Source organism: Cucurbita pepo, chromosome 11, assembly GCF_057944985.1.
Source record: "Cucurbita pepo subsp. pepo isolate OVF chromosome 11, ASM5794498v1, whole genome shotgun sequence".
NCBI classification, from domain to species: Eukaryota; Viridiplantae; Streptophyta; class Magnoliopsida; order Cucurbitales; family Cucurbitaceae; genus Cucurbita; species Cucurbita pepo.
In genome coordinates, this window is record NC_141808.1 from 4,750,692 (window position 1) to 4,772,406 (window position 21,715).

General features: G+C 38.4%; 4 protein-coding genes across 4 annotated transcripts; 1 reads left to right on the forward strand and 3 right to left on the reverse strand.

Moving 5' to 3' along the window:
* LOC111805980 (inositol phosphorylceramide glucuronosyltransferase 1) lies at positions 1-7,324 on the reverse strand. Its single transcript, XM_023691291.2, has 10 exons — positions 6,853-7,324; positions 4,605-4,725; positions 4,176-4,361; positions 3,828-3,991; positions 2,186-2,293; positions 1,807-1,944; positions 1,583-1,720; positions 1,168-1,432; positions 931-1,054; positions 1-300 (listed from the first exon to the last, which is right to left on the reverse strand). Exons 1-10 carry the CDS (start codon positions 7,093-7,095, stop codon positions 159-161), a joined length of 1,629 nt encoding a protein of 542 aa, XP_023547059.2. The 5' UTR covers positions 7,096-7,324; the 3' UTR covers positions 1-158.
* A 949-nt stretch (positions 7,325-8,273) lies between these two features.
* On the reverse strand, positions 8,274-8,702 carry LOC147790118 (uncharacterized). The gene has a single exon (XM_087128320.1). It carries the CDS (start codon positions 8,700-8,702, stop codon positions 8,274-8,276), a length of 429 nt encoding a protein of 142 aa, XP_086984446.1.
* A 7,472-nt stretch (positions 8,703-16,174) lies between these two features.
* On the forward strand, positions 16,175-16,825 carry LOC147790119 (uncharacterized). Its single transcript, XM_087128321.1, has one exon. The coding sequence runs from the start codon at positions 16,175-16,177 to the stop codon at positions 16,823-16,825; it is 651 nt and encodes a 216-aa protein (XP_086984447.1).
* Positions 16,826-20,719: 3,894 nt separating this feature from the next.
* On the reverse strand, positions 20,720-21,654 carry LOC111805737 (photosystem I reaction center subunit IV, chloroplastic). The gene is made up of 3 exons (XM_023690955.2): positions 21,328-21,654; positions 21,170-21,235; positions 20,720-20,917 (listed from the first exon to the last, which is right to left on the reverse strand). The coding sequence occupies exons 1-3, from the start codon at positions 21,577-21,579 to the stop codon at positions 20,813-20,815; spliced, it is 423 nt and encodes a 140-aa protein (XP_023546723.2). The 5' UTR covers positions 21,580-21,654; the 3' UTR covers positions 20,720-20,812.
* Between the last annotated feature and the right edge of the window lie 61 nt (positions 21,655-21,715).

Genomic DNA, 21,715 nt, shown 5'->3' on the forward strand with positions numbered 1-21,715 from the left:
TTATGGAATTAAATTAGATAATTTACTTGAAACTACAAAAAAGAAACAAGAAATCAAAATGTAGTTTTCAGTAGTGTACAAATGAATGAATGAGAGGTCAAAGTTGTTAGTACAAGAAAATGGGTTATTTTACAGCACTGTTCAACTTTACCAAATCATCAACATATACTACTCCTGCTGCCGCCTCTTGCACCATCTCTGTTTTCAAGGCCTCTCAAGAATGATCTAATTGCAAGGTGTTCAGCAGCATATGTCATAAAAGATACCAAAACCAGCCCCCCTACAACCATCAAACCTAACCTGTCGAACACAAAAACACAACATATAAGGTTCGATCGTTTTCAGGATGATGGCACAATAAATTATACTAACAGCCCAAGCTCACTGCTTGCAAATATTATCCTCTTTGCACTTTCCCTTTCAAGCTTCTCCTCAAAAGAGAGATTTCCACACCCTTATAACCAAACATCGAGCGATGTGCCAGCGAGAAAGCTGAGCCTTAAAGGGGTGGACATGAGGCGGTGTGCCAGCATGGGCGCTGGGCACTGATGGAGAACGAAACATTTTTTATATGGGTGTGATGAGGCATTTTAAAAATCTTGAGGGAAACCCGGAAAGGAAAGCAAAGAGAACAATATTTATTAGCGGAAAGCAAAGAGGACAATATTTATTAGCGGAAAGCAAAGAGGACAATATTTATTAGCGGAAGGCTTGGACGGTTTCAATAAGAGACCCACAGACAGGTTCTTGACTACCATCACCTTATATCTCTACTGGAGAAGTAGCAAAAGAAAGGCAAATCACCATAACAACAACGATGATACAGTCTAATGTTATAAATGTATTAAACAGAAACTTAATTTTCAAGCAAGAACAGATGGTTTCCAACATTGTTACTGTTTGTGACAACAAAGAACACAAGTAAATTACCTCAAAAACAGAGCAGTAAATCCCAGAATACAAGGCAAAGTTGGAGCAACAACAGCCAAGAAAGCCATTCCTAGACCATAAAACCATGTGGCAACGTCACAGCTTGATGCCTGCCATTGATGATCTAATATAGAAGAGAAATCAACAAAACTTAGAAACTATGCATCAACAATATTTGGTTGGTTGCTGATACTACACATTAGAAGTTGAGGGGAGCTGCAAAGCATTAAAGCAAACCTTTAGCAGAATAATCAAAAGACTCAGAATCAGAGGAGAAGGATCCTGCTTGTGTTGCCATTGATTTACCCCATTTGTAAATAAAATGGAGATAGCCTCCAAATAGTAGAATGAAAATTGTGAATATCCACTCATACATCAACAGTAAGCCAGTCCATGGCATCACTTGCCTTGGTACGATCGCAAATGCAAGTGCAAGGGCAATCACAGCAGCAATAAAACAGACGAAGATTGACATTCCACCCAAATAAACAGGTATCTTGGACTGCACATCATCACAGGAACTTATAAACAAATCAAGATATAAACTTCAAGAAGACGAAACAAAAAGTCGTATGCTACTCTTCACCTTAATGAATAGTATGATTGTAACACGTAACTAATACTTAAATCGAGAGCTAAGGAGGAAATGTACCTGATGGTTCAAATTAACAGTATTTAGTGTAGAAAGACCAGTATAATTAATTGTCCCAACAGACTTTATTTTGTAGTAAAGATGCCTGACTTGATCACATAACAAGTTTCTCCACGATGCATTAGAGTGCCACCGTGTCTGAGAAAAACAAGAGACCGTTTAGATCAAATCACTGATCCTAACCTCGTAATAACTATTTGAAAATAATTTACCCTGTTGCTTACCTGAAGACAAGATTGGTAAAAATAGAAGATTAATGCAACAAGGGGAAGAAGAACAAGAATTTTGACAATAAGATCATCATTAGGATTTCTACCCCCACCAGTTCCAGGAAGGGAGTCTTCTAGCTTTTCTCTGACATTCTACAATCAGCTCAAACAAAAGAAAAGGTTACAAGTGGCACAACATTTTACATTCCTAAATAAGACAAAAATGCATAATAAGAATGACCATATCGGTAATCAAACTCGAGCTGCTGGACTAATGCACTGATTTTGAAGTGTATGATTGCAAATGTGCAACGCTATGGCACATGATAAACCATACGTGTACACAGGCAGCAAAGGAATAGAAGAAACTATAAATAAAATTTGAGAGAACTACCTGCCAGATATCTACAGGTTTTAAGAGCCAAGATGTCCACCAGTCCCAAGGTTTGAGGGGGCCTAGTGTATAGTGGATAACCCGAAGTTCGCTCTCATCTACCATCCACTGCAAAGATATGCATAATGCTCAAACAAGAAGATTGCAGGAATTGACATAAAAATTGAAGGGGAAGTTTTTCTTTTTTAAAATGACAGCTCTTTCGCAATCCAGAGAGTTTTACTTCCAAACAGAAGCATAAATATGAAGTCATTATAAGAGTTCATTTCTTTTCACAGATTGGATTAAAAAATGTAGCGAGGGAATTATATGTCATGCAAAAATATAACGAGGGAATTTCCGGATCTAACCTAATAGGTGAAAATGCATACAAAGCTCAAACAAAAAACATATAGAAAGAAAAAAAAAAAAAAAAAAAAAAAAAAAAAACTGGATTAACAATAAGCATTCACACGTCAAATATTAGCAGACTTGACCTCAAAACCAAGTACAATCTTTTTTTTTTTATATAGTAAAAGGAAATTACAAAATGATGAGATCCTATCCACTGGATTACAGGAAACTTTTTCAATTGGTTATGAGCTATAATTACAAACGGGAGCGCTTATTAATTTGCACCACGATAGGGACAAGAAAGTGACTGAAGTGAAAAAAAATTTGGGGATCTTGTTTCTTATCAGTGAAAATCCAAGAGTTGTGCTCAGGCCAGATAGACAACAAAAAAATCCCAAACAAATTTTAGCTCTAGGATCTTCCTTCCTCTCTTGAATGGGTGATTGAATACGAATGGAAGTTCCGGATATTATAAAGAAGACAGTCCGCGAACCAAATGCTTATAAATATAATCCCAAAAGATACAAGCCTGTTTACATGGAATGAAAAGGTGATTTACAGCCAGAGAGACTGAATGAGTCTCCAAATAAGTTGTCATCTAAACCCCACTCCTCATGGTTAATACTTGAATTGATTACTTGTCTTATTTTTCCATGAAGCAAGAGTTTCCATTTGAAGAGGAAGCCCCATTTAAAGTTTCCATTTGATTTCCCATTCTATTGATTTTTCTGTGGTAAACCTCCAGATGTTTATTTTTTCAATGCTAATATCACCGGGACTTGGGAGTGAGGAGAGTAACATATAAACTTTTTAGTAGGCAGTGAAATGTCAACTCTTTTACAGCTGCAGGTATCATCGATAATAAATGTTTCCAACTACAATTTTATTATAGATCAAACAGCATTTCATTGATCCATCACAGATCAATTTTATTATGTTTCCAGCTACAATAATCAGAGAAGCTAAAATATTATTCAACATTTCTTGGTTCTGGGCATTATTCATACCCTCATAATTATGATATTCAGATTTGTATACTTGGATTGGATGTCACCATAAATTATTGCAAATGCAAGCGGACGTCTAAAGGGTGAGACAAAGGAAGACTACTGAACATAAATAGTTAACTATAAAATAAGTATTTCTAACTGCATTAACAGAGTGATATGGATCTAAACCTAAAACACTTAAATACCATTCAAAGAAAAATACTGAAAGTAAATAATGAAGCACCGTTTGAGAGGACGAGAATTAATAAATATTCATTAAATTGAGGGAAAAAAACCATTGAAAATGTCAGTAGACATACCTTGTTAGCAAGCATATAAAGACCAACATCCGCATTATAAAGAGTAGAGAGTCGCTCCATTTCAGGAGCTGGTCTGGAATGTCGCACTTCTGGTGATAAGTTTGGCTCAAAAACGTGTGCGTTGGGAAATTTAGAATAATATGAGTTCAAAAAGCCTTGATCCCCTATTAAATTAAAACCAGGGTGTTCATCAAAGTTTGAGACATAAACATCATCCAGTTATCCAACCATAAATTTAAAAATTTTATTTAAAATCTTCAAGTTTCTCCAATAGAACCAGCAAGTTTGATAATCACCCATAAAAGGAAGCATAAAGTACAAATAAGATTTAGGAACACGATCAACTACCTCCAGTGTAAGAGGGCAAAGTATTAACTTTGCTCATCATGTCATTGAAAATAGTTTCAGACGGTTCCACAACCATAACACCAGAATTCAGCCTTTCAGAATGCTTCAAGTTGGCACAAAATTTGCTACATTTAAAAAGATCTTCTATATTTTTCAACACGATTGTATCTGCGTCTAGATATACCACTGCACGGTAGAGTAATAGAAATTAAACAAAGAGCAGCTAAACACTACCGCTGCACAACGGTGTAATAGAGATTAAACAAAGAGCAGCAATACACTGCTTTTGAAAGGTAGCATACACACAAAAAGTAAAATGAGTTATCCAGCCAAATATCACCACACTTTGGCATCCTTTACCGAGGTTTTCAATGATTGACAAGAACGCTAAATTTTGTACGATCTGCACATTAAGATTAAAAAGTTCACCTTTCCTATAGTCAGTCATGTTAAATATTTTCAGCTTTGTATAGACACCCCAAAATCTCGATGGACGAACTTGATTAGGATTTGCTAATAAAGTAATCTTCTCCACTATCCATCCATCCACCTGCAAAATTATTTTCAGCAGCTGAGCATTTTATTACAGAAAAGTAATCATTGTAATGTAGAATACAAACATACATGCAAGCATACTTCAATTTTCCCCCTCTTTTTGGCGAATAACCGAACTTTTATTGATAAAAGATGAAAGAATACAAGGGCATACAAAAAGGGAGCCAATAAAAAAGAGGAAAACTACAAAAAGGGTCTCCAATCAAGAGAAATAACACTATTGAAAGGGTTTTGTTTCTAAAGCCCACAGGACAAAATCTAAAAAAGGACCAAACCACATTCGGAGATCTCACAAACCCTCTAAAAATTCATTGTTCCTCTCACCCAAAAGTTTCCACATAATGGCATACACCATTGCTTGCTACAAAAAACTTCCCTTTGTGCAAAAAAAATAAAAAAATAAATAACGAAGGAACTCTTCGATCATCTCTTTGTAGCCCATACCTGGCCAAGCCTAGATTGATTCCAAACTGCATAAGCAAAAAAATAAAATATGTGAAAGGTCCTCTACTACCCTCCTACAAAGGATGCAACACTACAACCCCATCAAGTTTGGCACCCTCCTTAACACCCTGTCCAAGGTGTTAAGTCTTTCGCGGAGGACCTGCCAAACAAAAACTTGACCTCTTCTTGTGATTTTTCTCCTTCCATGATGAGACATAGATTGAACCACGATAACCCTTTAGATGAACTAGGGTTCCAAGTACAAACATCTCTTCTACCCAGATTGTAATGAAACTCCCCAAGCAAAGAAAGAAGATTGAGAATGCCCAATGTTTCCTCATTGGACAAAGCTGTGGCATCCCTAAAGATTGAAACATGTGCGAAGACAAAATAGCCGCTACTGAGTGGTTCGCTTGCAATGATAATTGGAATAAACAAAGAAACAAAAGGCAAACGGGTCTATTCCCCAATCATTTATCCTACCAGAAGAAAAAGTGTTCATCTCATCCCCAATCGAGCAAAAAAAAAAAAAAAAAAAAAAAAAAAACAGAGAGAGAGAAAGTGAAACTCCTCAATGATGCCTTTCCAAGGGTTTCTAGATATGCTTTTGATCCCACTGGAGATCCTTTCAAAAGGGGACGACTCACCACTTGAATTTGGCCACAAAGACCCTATGCCATAAGGCATTGGCCTCAAGATGAAGCCACTAAAAGAGCCTTGTTACAGGCTCTCACATTAGCAATCCATAATCCCCCCAAGTCCACTGGCTTTGTAACCAGTAACCACCTATTCGTTAACCGAGTGTGCCCCTTTTCCATCCTCAACTCTCTCCAAAAGAAACTCCTGATGCAGTGATCCTAAAAAGGGATACAAAGTAGGGAGGAAACTCACTCAAGGCTGACAGGATGAGAGTAAATCTTCCTCCTTTCAAGAAAAAACTTTTGTTTTCAGGACAACTGTCTTTCGAATCTTACTCATAATAGGATCCTATAACCATAGACACTCGGGATTGTTACACAAATGAAGACCTAAGTAAGCAGAAAGGAACTGTCCAATAACCTTGCACCCAACCATAGCTAACCGCCTACATAGCTTAACAAGATCACAGTTCAACCCAAAGAATTGGCACTTACCCTGTTAATCTTCAACTCAAAAATGGCCTCAGAGAAAGCTAGGAAATTATTCAGGTTGATAAATGACTCTTCACTACTCGAAAAGAAAAGAAAAGTAATATCATCTCAGAGGGAAGTTATCCCTATCAACCTTGTAACCTTCAAGGACATAGAAATACTGTTTTGACTCCACAACATTTGTTTTTTAGAAAACACGTAAAATTATACTATTCTAAGTAGGGATTCACGATCTACTGTCAAACTATTTGTTACTGCAGAAACTCCAATCACCAATTTAGACTAAATTCTCAGCCATTAGGGGAAAAGGCTCGAGGAAACTCCCTTGTCTTCATTTGGAAAATAACTAATTACCCTTAATTTCACAAACATCCACACACTTACAGACTAAATCAACATATAGAATGGAATTCGAAGTAGCTAGCAAATTTAACTTACAAGTCGAAAATTTCAGAAGAAAGACAGAAAATAAAGAGAAAGTATCCATCAAATGAGTTGCTCTTATAGCTCAAATTTCTTAGAAACAAAGAACAAACTAAAAACCTGACCTCTAATAGCCTCTTAGCATACTCAGAAACCCCATCAGAAACCAACGCCACCATGTCCTTGTTGGACCCAGTGTCGCGAATCGATTTCCCAAGAACTCGAACCCCCAAAAGAAATTCATCGCCATACAAAAGCGTGACATAAGCTTCGTCGGAAGACTGCGATCCGGAAGAAGAAGCTGCTGATACTCGAGATTGAATGAAAACCATGGCGATCGCCACGAAAATCAAAGCGCAAAATTTCATTATAATCTAACAAAATAAAATGATTCCCCAAATTTCGTCGGAAAAAAAGGGAATTTTTGGATGAAGAGCAAAAGGGGAATCGTTTTGAAGGCTTTCTGCTCCAAAGTCGAGTACTACGATCGAATCGATTTGGGTAGTCTCTCTGTTCATGTCGCCGCTTTGACACTTTTTTTCAGGCACTTCCAGTTTGAAAATTGTGGAGCCGAATCTCGTGCGGTTGATTCCACCCATGCTTTGCTGTAACCATGTGAGTTTATATTAGAAACGATTTTAATGGAATAAATTCTATTACAGTTCAAAGTTTTGTTGAGGATAATTGAATATAAAAAGTTAAAAAAATTATATAGAAATAATATCAAAATAATATCAAATTTTATATAAATAAATAATATTTTTAGTTAATTTTAAATAATTAATTATGATTAGTTATTTTATTTATATTAAGAAATTCAGTACTTTCAAATCTCAATTATAGCAGTACAAAATGAGTAAAGAAGGTTGCATTGAACATAATCTATACCTCCCATGTTTCTAATAATTATTGGTATTATTATTATTATTATTATTTTTTTTTTTTTTGTAACGACACTATTTTAAAAAAAATAAATAAATAAGTCCGCTACCGTATGCATGTCATGGCAGTTTGTGTAGAAAACAATTTAAAAGCATTTTATCTTAAAAAATTTCTATAGACTTATATTAAGTGACTCCACTCGGGGTAAAAAAATGCATCCACATACAACATGTGTCATGTCTGGGAGACTTAATTTATGTGTCTGTTCTTTGGATTCTACTTTCTTTTCTAGTCTAGGTAGGGTTGAATCTATAGTATTTCTCTGCACACGGTTCACGCATTGTCGCGACCTAGTATTTTACTACGGACCGTGACTATCAACAACACATGAATGCACAAAATAATTTAAATAAGCAATAGAGAAAATCAAAATAACTTAAATGCACAAAATAACGTCAAGACCCAATATTCTACCAGTTCTGGGGTGGCTACGGTCTGTCCCCTTTCCCTGGGCTGCAGTGTGGGATGACTGTGCTGTTCCCAATTGTAGATTGTTGGTGCGGGGCGCATCGAGGAGGGTCGCCACCTGAAGGGCTTTTGCATAATCGAAGTATGACTGGGCTGTCACATTCCCCTTCAGGTACTCTCTCAGGTCAGCAATAAATCATTCGGCCTTCAACTCATCAGAACTAACATAGGCCGAAGAAAATCTTGCCAGCCTCTTGAACTCTAAGTCATATTCCTTCCCTGATTTGTCTCCCTGTTTCAGTTCGAGGAATGATGCTTGCATTTTCACTCTGGTAGTGATTGGGTAATATTTGCGGAGATAAGCATCTTTAAACTGGTACCAGGTAATAAACTCTCCTTGTGGTATAATGGTCTTCTGAGCACCCTTCCACCAGAAGTGCGCCTCTCCTTTCAACATATACGTCCCACAATGGACTTGATACTTTAGCGAGCAGTTCATAAAATGGAAGGTCGTTTCTATGGCCTCTAGCCAATTCTGTGCGGCAATGGGATCCACCTTGCCTCCGTCAAAGGAAGACGGTTTACGCCTCTGGAAATCTCTTAGGTAGCGGGATTCCACAGTCATAGTCCCTAAATCTTTGGCTCCGTTGATTGATTAGCCATGATGGTTTGTATCATTTGGTTCGTTAGAGCCTGATTTTCCATCGAGGTCATCATGAACGTCTGAAACATCTCTGCTGTGGGCATGGCTAGACCCAATATTTTACAGTGGACCGTGACTAAACAACACATGAGTGCACAAAATAATTTAAATATGCAATAGAGAAAAATCATTTAATTCCAATAAAGTTTTCGAACGACAAACAAACAAACAATTAACAGTTTGGAAACAAATTACGAAAGAATGCAAATACAAAATAAAGATTGGACTGACGCCCCAGGACAACCCATTCCTCTGTGACAATCCCCGTCTCCATCACGTCTGCCCTTGACCAACGCCTTGCGCTCTTGAAAAAGGTAAACATAGCAAGGATGAGTATAAAAATTATACTCAGTAAGCCACCTACTTGTAGGCTCTCTTCGCATCCTAACTTAACAGATTCTTACAATCTCCTAATTCGGTTCTAGGACATCTGGTTCTAATCTTAGTCCCTTGGAGCTTGCCCCTTGGGCTTCATCGGTTCATCGTCCTTTCATTAGATACCTAAAGGTTCCTTATGCTAAGCTGATATGGTCGGTATCTCTCTATGAAGCATTACCTCTGCATGGCTATTTAGGCCTACGTGGTATCTAGCCTAGGGTGTACTGAATACCTCCTAAGCCCATATAGTCCCCTTATTGGGGGGGGGGGGGGGGGGGGGGGCGCGACCCAACCCTACCCATGCAGCTAATGGGCTGTACGACGTGGGGACACATTTCCCATGCGAAATGACTAAGAGTAGTAAGAACTGGTCAGGAACCCTTGGTCCTCCCACGAAGCTATAGATACCGTTCTCACACTAGCAATCTATGAACACTCCTGAGGTACTTTGTTGCCGTGGTAATCCGCTAAGTTCCTAGGGGAAGGTTAAGTTTAGCTAGAGCGACTTGTCGTTCCTAACATCAAATCCCTAAGCTTATCATAGTAATGAGCCATAGAAAATAAAGAGTGTGCATACAACCATCGTCTAACATCATACTATATAATTCATGCAAATTAGGCACGTAGGCTCAACAGGGCGATGGCCTCCATCAAGCACATAAAATGCGAAGTTCACGCTCAATGGGGCGAAGTCATCCATCAAGCACTCAGAATGCGGAATACGCAATTCCAACATGAATTAACACATGCAAACGTACATCGGAAATTTAAAGCATGATCGCACACTCAGATAATTCACCCAAAACTTCTCATAGTATTACACATCATCAACTCATAACAATTATTCATAAGAGGCTACCACCTAAGATGAATAACTAGCATGCATGTAGTCCAAGCGAATCCTACAAGTATTTTTCCTAACACTGGGTGGTGACTTACCTGGTTGACGCGTGCCCTTTCGCTAGCATTTCTATGCCTGTGAGGTGTAAAAAATTACTGATTTTCTTCAATTAGGTAGCCCTATTCACATAAAAACAGTATTAGAACTAGAATTGGGACAACAATCGGGCAAACAGAGGGCAAACGGGCCCAAACGACTGTCTCACGTGCCCTCACATGCCGGCTGTGCACCGACCACACGCGAGGAAGTGCGCCATTCGCAGGCCGCACGCACGGTTTCTTCTGCGCAGTCGCAGGTCGGGAGGTCCAGTTTGGCTCGGGGTTTGCAGGCGACACATGTCGTCGTCTCATTGGGGCTGCGTTGCTCCAGCCGACGATCGACGTGTGTTCGGCGCCTGCCACACCGCCCTTCGCCACTCGCCGCCCGACACAATCTCCTTTTTTTTCTCTCTCCTCTACAATCCGTAACACAGAGTCACATTTCCGATTATCATATCTTTTGATTCGAAGTTCGGATCGATATGATTTCCTCGGCAAGGTTCTAGATCATGTTAAGTGCTATGTCCTGGTATTTTTTTGAAATTTTTTTACTTAACTACCGAACGAGTTAAGAGCGTTGGAAGTTCACTTACCGTTCTCAGACGATTCTTGGATCTCCGCCTTCGGATCGAGATTTCGGCCAAACTTCTTCACAGATCATGCGTAGAGTTGTTCCTAGGTGAATATCTCAACATTTTTAGGATTCGATTCACATAGAAAAAGATCTGATCTGAAATCGTTCAGAACCTTACCTCACGAAACGTTCTTGGATCTTGACGAAGCGTCGGCCTTGCTAGCCTCTCAGTCCTTGTACAGGTCTCATCTGAAGGTGGATTCCGATGGTGGTCCGATGAATTCCACGGCGTCTCTTTTCTGTTTCCTCTCAATTTTTTCTCTAACTTTCTTTTTCTTTTGCCAGAGATTTGATGGGGTTTTCCTTGAACCCCTATTATGGCTGGAGGGGCAACTGTTGACTTCGCTTTTATTTTTTTTTTTTTTTTTTTGGTGGCGTTACACACATATATCCATGAACTCACTAGGTGAGCTCATCAACATACCCCTTAAACCTAACTATGGACTAGCGCACGCTTGCGCGACCAAAAACCAACGGAAAAGGGAAGGAATGTAAGTAAGAACGTGATGTGCGTGTCCATACATCATTTGTTATAGAAGTAATCTATGCTCATATTATATACAACATGCATGAGACCCGACATTAAAAATCATAGTTTAATGAGATGATGCACATAAGACTTCTATACTTCTAATGAAATAAATTCTAATGAAACATACTTACATATTCATAATATTTCACTCATACTTATCAGATATGATATATCATGTTGTCTAACAAAGCATAAACATGATCATATCGACATAGCAGTCATGATCAAGCATAAACAGAAGTACATGCATCACATAGTTTATTCAAACATCATAACATAAATAATAACACATAGATGAGGTCATATGGTACATGCGAATCATGCATTGAACAATGTTTTCCAACCCAGCATGTAAACATTTCAACAATAAATTCACTTACAACTTCATGCTCAACTTGGTGCTCTTAAACTCTTTTTAAGTGAACAACACTTAACTAAACCTTGACAAGATCTAATTTCACCTATGTCATTCGATGCATTCCCAATATCGAGTAGCCAAGTCGAAATGAGTAGGTTGGAGCCACCAAGCGAGTTGACATCTGGAAGCAGCTTTAACCACACATCAACCATGGGCTTGCGTAGGTGGGCTTGTGGGCCTCACGCTCCTAGGTTGGCAGTACGCTTGCATCATGGGCATTTGGGCTGCTTTGTGGATCGGTGTTCGCTCTTGGAATCGAGTTGATGTGACCCTTTTGACTTGTAGGTTTCTTCGCCCTACTTGGACCGTAGGTTTCTTTGTTGAAAGGTCACTTGTAGATACATGTGTTGAAGGGTCACTTGTAGATACATGTAGGTTCATTAGTTCATAATTAATTAAGTACATGACTTTTGGATAATGAATGGTGTTGAGGAATGTCCCAAATTACCTATATATATTAAAAGAGTTCTTTGATATGGTGGTATCAGAGCCTGGTTTACTTATTCAGGTGCCCTACCTTGCGTGCCACCTCCAAACTACTTATTCGGTCTTGGCCGAGAGGCTGACCGGTTTCTCTGTCTCCAACTCCAGGATGTAAAGATGGTTTGTCGGGCGCCGAACTTGCGTGAGCAACCGTCGTCAATCATCACAGATTTTGAGTAGCCTGCGCTCGATGAAAATGAAGCAGTCGGTCTCATCGAGTTAACCCAGTCTCACAAGGTTAGCCTTGAGCCTTGGGATGAAGTTGACGCCGATTAGCTTGCGGTGCTCACCTCCCTTGTTGACGAACAGGATGGTGCCACGCCCTTCGATCTCGACGACGGAGCCGTCGTCGAATTTCACCGTCCTGCGAATCCTCGAGTCGAGCTCGAAGAATGCGGATCTAGCCCCAGTCATATGGTTTGTTACCCCTGTGTCGAGGACTCATTGCTGGTGCTCATGCTACTCGCCCCTCTCGCCAATCTGAGAGAACAGTCACTCCTCCTTTCGTTGAATTGGCTCCCCAGCCGGTGCATGCGGAAGAAGAAAACTTCCATTTAAAAAACAATAAACAAAAAGTTACTTTACCCCTTTCTACTTTTCATGAGAAATTGGCTAAACTAAGAGAAAAAAAAAAGAAAGAAATAGTATTAAACTATATTTTTATTGACCAATCAGAATTGCCTCCTAGGATCTATAATTGCCTCAAAAGGTAGGCCTCATCGAGTGGACCCAGGCTCACAAGGATAGCCTTGAGCCTTGGGATGAAGTTGACGCCGGCAGCTTGCGGTGCTCGCCTCTCTTGCCGACGAACAGGATGGTGCCACGCCCTTCGATCTTGACGACGGAGTCGTCGCTGAATTTCATCGTCCTGCAAATCCCCGAGTCGAGCTCGAAGAACGCAGATCTAGCCTCGGTCATATGGTTTGTTGCCCCTGTGTCGAGGACCCATCGCCGGTGCTCATGCTACTCGCCCCTCTCGCCAATCTGAGCGAGCACTCGCTCCTCCTTCAGTTGAATTGGCTCCTCAGCCGGTGCATGAGCAAGAAGAAAACTTCCATTAAAAAAAAAAAAATAAACAGAAAGTTACTTAACCCCTTCTTACTTTTCATGAGAAATTGGCTCAACTAAGGGAAAAGAAAAAGGAAATAACATTAAAATATATTTTTATTTATCAACCAGAATTGCCTAAATCTATAATTGCCTCAAAAAGGTCCAATATACATACATTATTTGACCTTTTGTGGACCTTTTGAATAATAGTCCCAAACTTATGAAAATGTATCTTTAACGGAATCCGTATACTCAAAATAAATAAAAATTTTCATTAAATATGTGTATATAGGGAATAGTTACGCCGTCGTCGATTACCTCCACCACTCGTTGTAGTTGGACTTCATCAGCATCGAGTAACTGCAAGGAGGTGGTCATCTCCCTTATCACTCTCGCTCGACGTCAATTCGAGGTTCGTTTTCGCGGCGTCGGCCTCATAATGGTGGTGATGGAGAAGCCGACACTCGGCGGCGGTGTGGAGGAGTGAGTGAGCAAACATGCTCGAGATGGACCCCATGCGATGTGTGTATTTTTGCGCTTTGCATTTTTTTCTACTTGAACCTGAAACCTGTGTTGTTAGGTCGACGCTCTAACCACTTGAGCTATTGAACTTAACTTTTGATAAAGTAGCTCCTCTGCAATGATATACCACCGGTGGAGTAAACCAGGCTCTGATACCACTTGTTGACTTCTGACAATCGCGAGGAAATCGTCGGCGAAATAAAAACGGCCAAAGGAAATTTGTTGGAAGAAAAAAAATAACGGAAGACTAGTAGAGAGAGAAAGTATGGGCTGAAGACTTGATGAATTGTTATTTTCATTCCATTGACATATTTAAATAACCATCCTATCCTAAAATTAGCACAGCACACGCACAAAGTTGGCCCAAATGGCCAGAAAAAAATACGCTCTTCCATTATACGGGGAGCGTTAATTCAGATATCCAAAAACCAAAAAAACAACTAACTAAGTTTAAGAAAACGTGTGAATAACCTAAATAAGGAACAACCATAGCTTTTATCTAACATGCTACAGATGTGAATGCCTTGGACATTAGAAGAATGAATGTTATACCAGGCTCCAAAAAGGAGAAAAGAGATCAATCCAACTTTGTGGAGAAAAGAGGAGAAGAAACATTGTTAATGTCATTCCATGTCATGAAGGTTGCAGATCAATGTGTGTGGGTTGTAGACTCTGGATGCAACAACCATATGACAGGTTGTAAGAAATTCTTCTCAACTCTGAATGAAAATTTCGTACTACTGTTTGTCTTGGCAACAATGCAACCATCCAAGTGATGGAGAAATAAACCGTAGATATCAAGACTAGAAATGGCTTCGTAGAGTCGATTTCTAATGTGTTTTACATTCCCGATTTGAAGGCCAACTTGCTTAGTATCGGCCAATTGTAAGAAATACTGTTTGTCTTGGCAACAATGCAATCGTCCAAGTGATGGGGAAAGAAACCGTAGATATCAAGACTAGAAATGGCTTCGTAGAGTCGATTTCTAATGTGTTTTACATTTTCGATTTGAAGGCCAACTTGCTTAGTATCGGACAATTGCAAGAAATACTGTTTGTCTTGGCAACAATGCAACCGTCCAAGTGATGGGGAAAGAAACCGTAGATATCAAGACTAGAAATGGCTTCGTAGAGTCGATTTCTAATGTGTTTTACATTCCCGATTTGAAGGCCAACTTGCTTAGTATCGGCCAATTGCAAGAAATACTGTTTGTCTTGGCAACAATGCAACCGTCCAAGTTATGGGGAAAGAAACCGTAGATATCAAGACTAGAAATGGCTTCGTAGAGTCGATTTCTAATGTGTTTTACATTCCTGATTTGAAGGCCAACTTGCTTAGTATCGGCCAATTGCAAGAAATACTGTATGTCTTGGCAACAATGCAACCGTCCAAGTGATGGGGAAAGAAACCATAGATATCAAGACTAGAAATGGCTTCGTAGAGTCGATTTCTAATGTGTTTTACATTTCCGATTTGAAGGCCAACTTGCTTAGTATCGGCCAATTGCAAGAAATACTGTATGTCTTGGCAACAATGCAACCGTCCAAGTGATGGGGAAAGAAACCGTAGATATCAAGACTAGAAATGGCTTCGTAGAGTCGATTTCTAATGTGTTTTACATTCCCGATTTGAAGGCCAACTTGCTTAGTATCGGCCAATTGCAAGCAAATGGGTATGTGAACACATTCCAAAATAATGAATGTGTGATTTATGACTCCATAAAAGGATCAATTGCTAAGATGCAGATGACTACAAACCGCTTATATACATTGACGTTAAATATCGTTGCCAGAAGTTTGATGGTGAAGAAAGAAGATACCAATTGGCTTTGACATTTTAGGTATGGTCATCTACACGACGTTGTCTTCAAAGAAGATGGTGACTGGGTTGCTAGACATCACTCCAACATTAATTTGCGAGAGCTGTGTAGTAGCAAAGCATGAAAGAAATTCTTTTCCATCCGGAAAATCAAGAAAAGCTCGAGCAATTTATGAGTTGATTCATTCAGACATACGTGGTCTGATCTCTCCAGCATCAAATGGTTACAAGAAATATTTCATGACCCTCATGGATGATTTTAGTAGAAAAACATGGACTTATTTCTTGCACGCCAAATCAGAAGCCTTTGATTGCTTCAAGAAATTTTGTGCTACTATGAAGACTGAAACTGGAAGAAGAGTGAAGTTTTAAGAACTGACAGAGGTGGAGAGTTTTGCTCTCGCGAGTTCATGAAATTTTGTGAAGAGAAAGCATAAGAAGGCAGTTGACAGCAGCATATACACCACAAGAAAATGGTGTGGCCGAAAGGGAATAGAACCATTCTCAACATGGTTCAAAGTTTACTAAATAAAGGAGAAGTTCCGAAGGAAGTCTAGCCAGAAGCTGTTGTGTGGTCCGGTCACATTCTCAGCCGGAGCCCTACTTTCTTGATTAGAGATATGACTCCACAAGAAGCTTGGAGGGGAAGGAAGCCTGCGGTAGACCACTTTAGAATCTTTAGGTGCATAGCATATGCACACATTCCTGACGAGAAAAGGAAGAAACTTGAGGACAAGAGTTTGAAATGTGTGTTCCTTGGAGTAAGCGATACTTCTAAGGCATACAAGCTCTATGATCCTTTGACAAAGAAGGTGGTGGTAAGCCGCGATGTAATCTTTGATGAAAAGAAGACTTGGACATGGGAAGAAAATATCACTGTGAATCAGCAGATTCCTGTAGCTCTGGAAGAAGAACAAGCTAAAGCCCTTATTCAGCCTCACTATGAGCCTGGAGAGAGCTCATCACAAGCTCAACAAGAAGATCCAGTAGAAGAAGATCATGATCATAGTCAAAGAAATCCAAGAACAAGAAGGAGAGCAACTTGGATGATTGATTATGAGATGGACTATGACTCAAGTGATAGTGCTTATTCTGCATTCTTTGTGGATAGTGATCCAATTGTCTATGAAGAAGCCGTAAAGGAGAAGAAATGGAGAGAAGCCATGGACAGTGAAATCAAATCCATAGAGAAGAATAAGACTTGGGAGCTCACTAATCTTCCTAAAGGGCATAAAACAATGGGAGTAAATGGGTTTTCAAAACCAAATTGAATGAACATGGTGAGGAGAATAAATACAAGACATGACTAGTTGCAAAAGGATACAAGGAGAAGGATGAAGTTGATTATAAAGAGGTATTTGCACCAGTAGCATGTCCAGATACTATAAGACTTATAATTTCTATTGCAGCACAGAAATCATGGCTTATTTATCAACTTGATGTGAAATCGGCCTTCTTACATGGAGAGCTTCAAGAAGAGGTATATGTGGAGCAACCAAAAGGTTTTGTTCAAAAAGGTAAAGAGGAAAATGTGTATAAGTTGAAGAAAGCTTTGCCTGGTTTGAAGCAAGCTCCGAGAGCATGGTACAGTCGCATTGATTCTCATTTTGAAAAGAAGGGATTCACTAAATGCCTATATGAATATACGTTGTATGTGAAAATCGAAAAGGGAGGTAACATTCTCATTATTTGCTTATATGTTAATGATTTAATATTTGTCAGCAATAATGAAGAAATATTTGAACTTTTTAAGAAGAGCATGATGAAGGAATTTGAAATGACAGATCTTGGTTTGATGAGATATTTTCTTGGAGTAGAAGTTACTCAAACTGCCGCACATTTAAAATGGATGAGAGTTACTTGAAAGATTTAAAATGGATGAGCGCACATTTGGAACTCCATCAGAATTGGGTTTGAAGTTACACAAGGATATTGAAGGGCGAGAGGTTGATAATAGGTACTTCAAGCAAATTGTCGGAAGTTTGATGTACTTAACTTCAACAAGACCAGACATCATGTATGTAGTTAGTATGATAAGTCGCTACATGGAGCATCCAATAGAAAAACCTCTCAATGTAGCAAGAATGATAGTTCGTAATGTGAAGGAAACTTTTGATTTGGGGGTATTCTACAAGAAAGAAGATGATTCGAAGATGGTTGGCCATACAAATAGCGAATATGCAGGTGATATAGATGACCGTAAAAGTACTTCAGGAAGTATTTTCATGATGAGTTCAGGAGCTATATTTGCTGGTCTTCAAAGAAGCAACCTATTGTAACACTCTCAATTACAGAAGCAGAGTTTGCGGTAGCAGCAGCATGCTCGTGCCAAGCAATTTGGTTAAGAAAGATGCTTGAAATTCTTAATCAGAAGCAACCAGGTACGACGATTATATATTGTGGTAATATGTCAACTATTAAGTTGTCTAAAAATTCTGTGTTGTACGAAAGAAGTAAGCACATTGATGTTCGATTTCATTTCCTGCGTGATTCATGTAAAGAAGGCACTATATATTGAACTCAATTTTTTGTTTAAGTGATGAACAAATCGCAGACCTATTCACAAAACCCTTGAAACAACCATTGTTCGAGAAACTTAGAAGAAAGATGGGGATGTGCAGAATCCAAGATGTAGTTCAAGAAGATGAAGTAAAGTCCTAAACTGATTTCTGCAGAATTCAGTTTAAGGGAGGGGGTTGAAGGGTCCCTTGTAGATACATATATGGATAGATACATGTGCTAAAGGGTCACTTGTAGATACATGTATGAATAGATACATGTGTTCAAGGGTCACTTGTAGATACATGTATGAATAGATACATGTGTTCAAGGGCCTCTTGTAGATACTTGTGTTGAAGGGTCACTTGTACATGTATAGATACATGTATAGTACATGTATGAATAGATACATGTAGGTTCATTAGTTCATAATTAATTAATGACTTTTGGATAAGGAATGGTATTGGGGAATGTCCCAAATTATATATATATATATATATATATATATATATATATATATATATATATATATATATATATATATCCCAAATTACCTTTATATATATATATATGTTGGTATTGGTGGAAGACGTAAAAAATCAATTAAGTATTCCTTCGTAATTATACAAAATTCTCTTCTCCCAACGAATTCTACCAAATTTCTCTACTGTCACCACCATTCTTCGCCCTACCTGGACGACATTTTTAAAAGCCTTCACAAGCAAAAGTTCATAACTCACTCAGGATTAACATTAAATCACATATGATCATCCAATGAAATATTAATATTCTAAATTAACGAATTTGTAAAGAAAGATAATATTTTGTGGTCAAATTTTATACAAACTCATTGTATATTATATCCCACTCATATGTCTCCCGATGAAGGATTTTTATCAAATTATTTTTTATAATTACGAACTGAGTCATATCAATAGTGTTACCAGGATAAGGAATCCAATCTTTATCCAGGTACTAGACACATGTTAGGTTATTAATTAAACATGATTCTCGGGTACATTAACCACATATTTTTCAAGAATATATTAAGAGTCTTAGATTTTTAATGAATAATATTAAATTTTAAATAAAATAATCAAACTTCTTATTAAAAATTAAATAATTAACTACGAGATTTAGGGTATAAATTCCAATAGTAAGATTCTTGATGGGGAAAAATTTATGTTAGTAGAGACATCGTTATTGAAAAAAAAAAATAAGTAAAATTGATGTAGCATCGGTAAGAACATATAGATTATTGTGAAGTTCACAACTTTAGAAGACGAGGGAGACATGACAAATCTAGAAAGTACAGCGACATCATATCAACAAGCCCACATTTTCATTCACGGTAACCAGGAAGACATGATGAGTTCTCCAAAAACAAGGAAGCTTAAGTGGAAGCATAAAAGGATCGTGGTCCAAAGAAATTTCGTTCTCTCACAAAAATTCATGCAAATTCACCCAAAAAAAAAATTGGATTCCTACGAGCTATAGTTGCTCGTTGCTGAGGAGTCAACAACATACCGTGAGATAGCAACTGAGATGACATGGTAGGAGGTCATGTTAAAGGAGTTTGAAGCTATCAAGAAGAAGAAGACGAGGTCACTCACAAACTTACTATCTAATCACAAGCCCATCAATTTGAAGTGGGTATTTAATTTCAAGAAGGATAGCGAAGGGAATATCATCAAGCACAAAGTAAGGGTCGTAGCGAAGATGTATGTGTAACAACAAAGAGTTGATTTTGAGGAGGTCTTCGTGCTAGTCGCTAGATCCGACATTATGAGATTGGTTCTTGCCCTTGCGGCTCAACACCTGTGGGAGATTCATCACATGGATGTCAAATAGATATTTCTAAATGGACTTCAAGAAGAAAGTGTGTGTTGCCCAACTCGAAGGTTCCGTCATCAAAATCGAAGAGCACAAAGTGTAAGACCCTTTATGATTTAGGATAAGCACCGAGGGTGTGGAATATATGATTGGACAAAAACTTGAAGAGCCTTGATTTCTTGAAGTACTCGCAAGAGCATACAGTGTAACAAGAAGTCATGGAAGTAACGCACTCATCGTTATTGAAAGTTATAGCTCGAAAATGATGATGAGGGAAGCTTGGTGAATCCTACCAAATATTGGTGCTTTCTCATAATTTTTTATCAACTTAATCATGGGTTGTGTTAGATTTTTTTTTTGTTGTTTTTTTTTTGTCTGTCTGTCTGGATTGGGTTGAAATTTAAAAAGTAAAAATTTGGGTAAGTTCACTCATTGACATTTTTTGCCCGAGTCAACCTGACCAACTCAAAAATAGAGTTACAATCCAAACTAACCCAACCCAATTTTTAAGATTATATTTGATAGCTGTAACCGATATTAGTGATGAGTTGTTACTCGTAAAAGTTTGATATTTGAGTTATTTTATAAGATTTTAGTTATTGATCTAACATGTATGTAGATTTTTTCTTTAAATAATTGACAAAAAAAACTCGACAACCCAACTCAATCCATGAAAATAGAGAGTTGGGTTGGATTGTGAACTCTATTTGGGTTGATCTGGTCACCCACTTAACTAACCCCAAATTTCGGTCTAAAAGATTTCTTTAACCCAATTCATATACAGTTCAACTCCCAACTAAGCATAAAAAAATCTAAGGAAGAGAAATTATGGGTGGAAACACACTCATGGGGAGAGGGGAAATAGATTGAAATTGAAAGTATTATACAAACATTTAACTCAAGAAATACACAAGCACATTCAAAGCTTAAGCAACTTCCTTGATCTCATCAAGTGCATAGTTGTTTGTTGATACACTTGCATAATTTACTTTGCTAAATCTAACTACAACGGGATATCGAGTGTTCGGGTCCTGCAAAATGAAGCACCATCATACACATAAATCGACTGTAATATAAGCTCAATTAATGTTCAATAAATTTCAATTTTATACATCAAAAAATACGATAAAATCAAAATTCCAAAAAAGGTATTTAGAAAAAGCATCTAATTTTTCGAGAAATCAATTTCGAACCATCAATCTCATAATTAATATAACTAAAAAGTTTCTATTTGCACACCGAGAAAGAAAAATCATAAATGAACAAAAGTTCAAGGGTCAAACCTGGTCAACTGTTACAACTGATCCAACATCTTTGAACCAGTAGGATTCTTTCCTTAGAATCTTTACCTATTCAAATACATGATAATATTTTTTAGTCAAATTATTATAGACTAGAAGTTCGAATCTTTCAAAGTTTGGAACAAAAAGTTCTCACACACCTTGGCACCTCTTTTGGGACCAATAGGGGGAGGCTTAGGCTTGGGCTCTTTGGTGGCCGCGGCGGTGGCGGGAGCAGCAGGGGTTGGGGGAGCAGCTTCGTCGGCGGCGGCACGGATAACGAATCTAGATGATCTAGAATTGTTGGGGAAGATGGCGAAAGAAGATAACCTAAAAGAGGAGGATGATGATATGGTGGGTGGAGATGGAATGAGCACTCCAGAAGCTATGCATGAAAGGTTAGAGGCAGCCATGGCCTTTGTCTGGCTCAAAGCAGCTTTGGGGTTTGAGTATCAATGCTTTGAATAATGATAACATCACAGATTGAAGGAGAAAGAATACGTTATTATATGGGTTATTTTCTGAGCCTATGGAAAAGTTGGCTGTTGG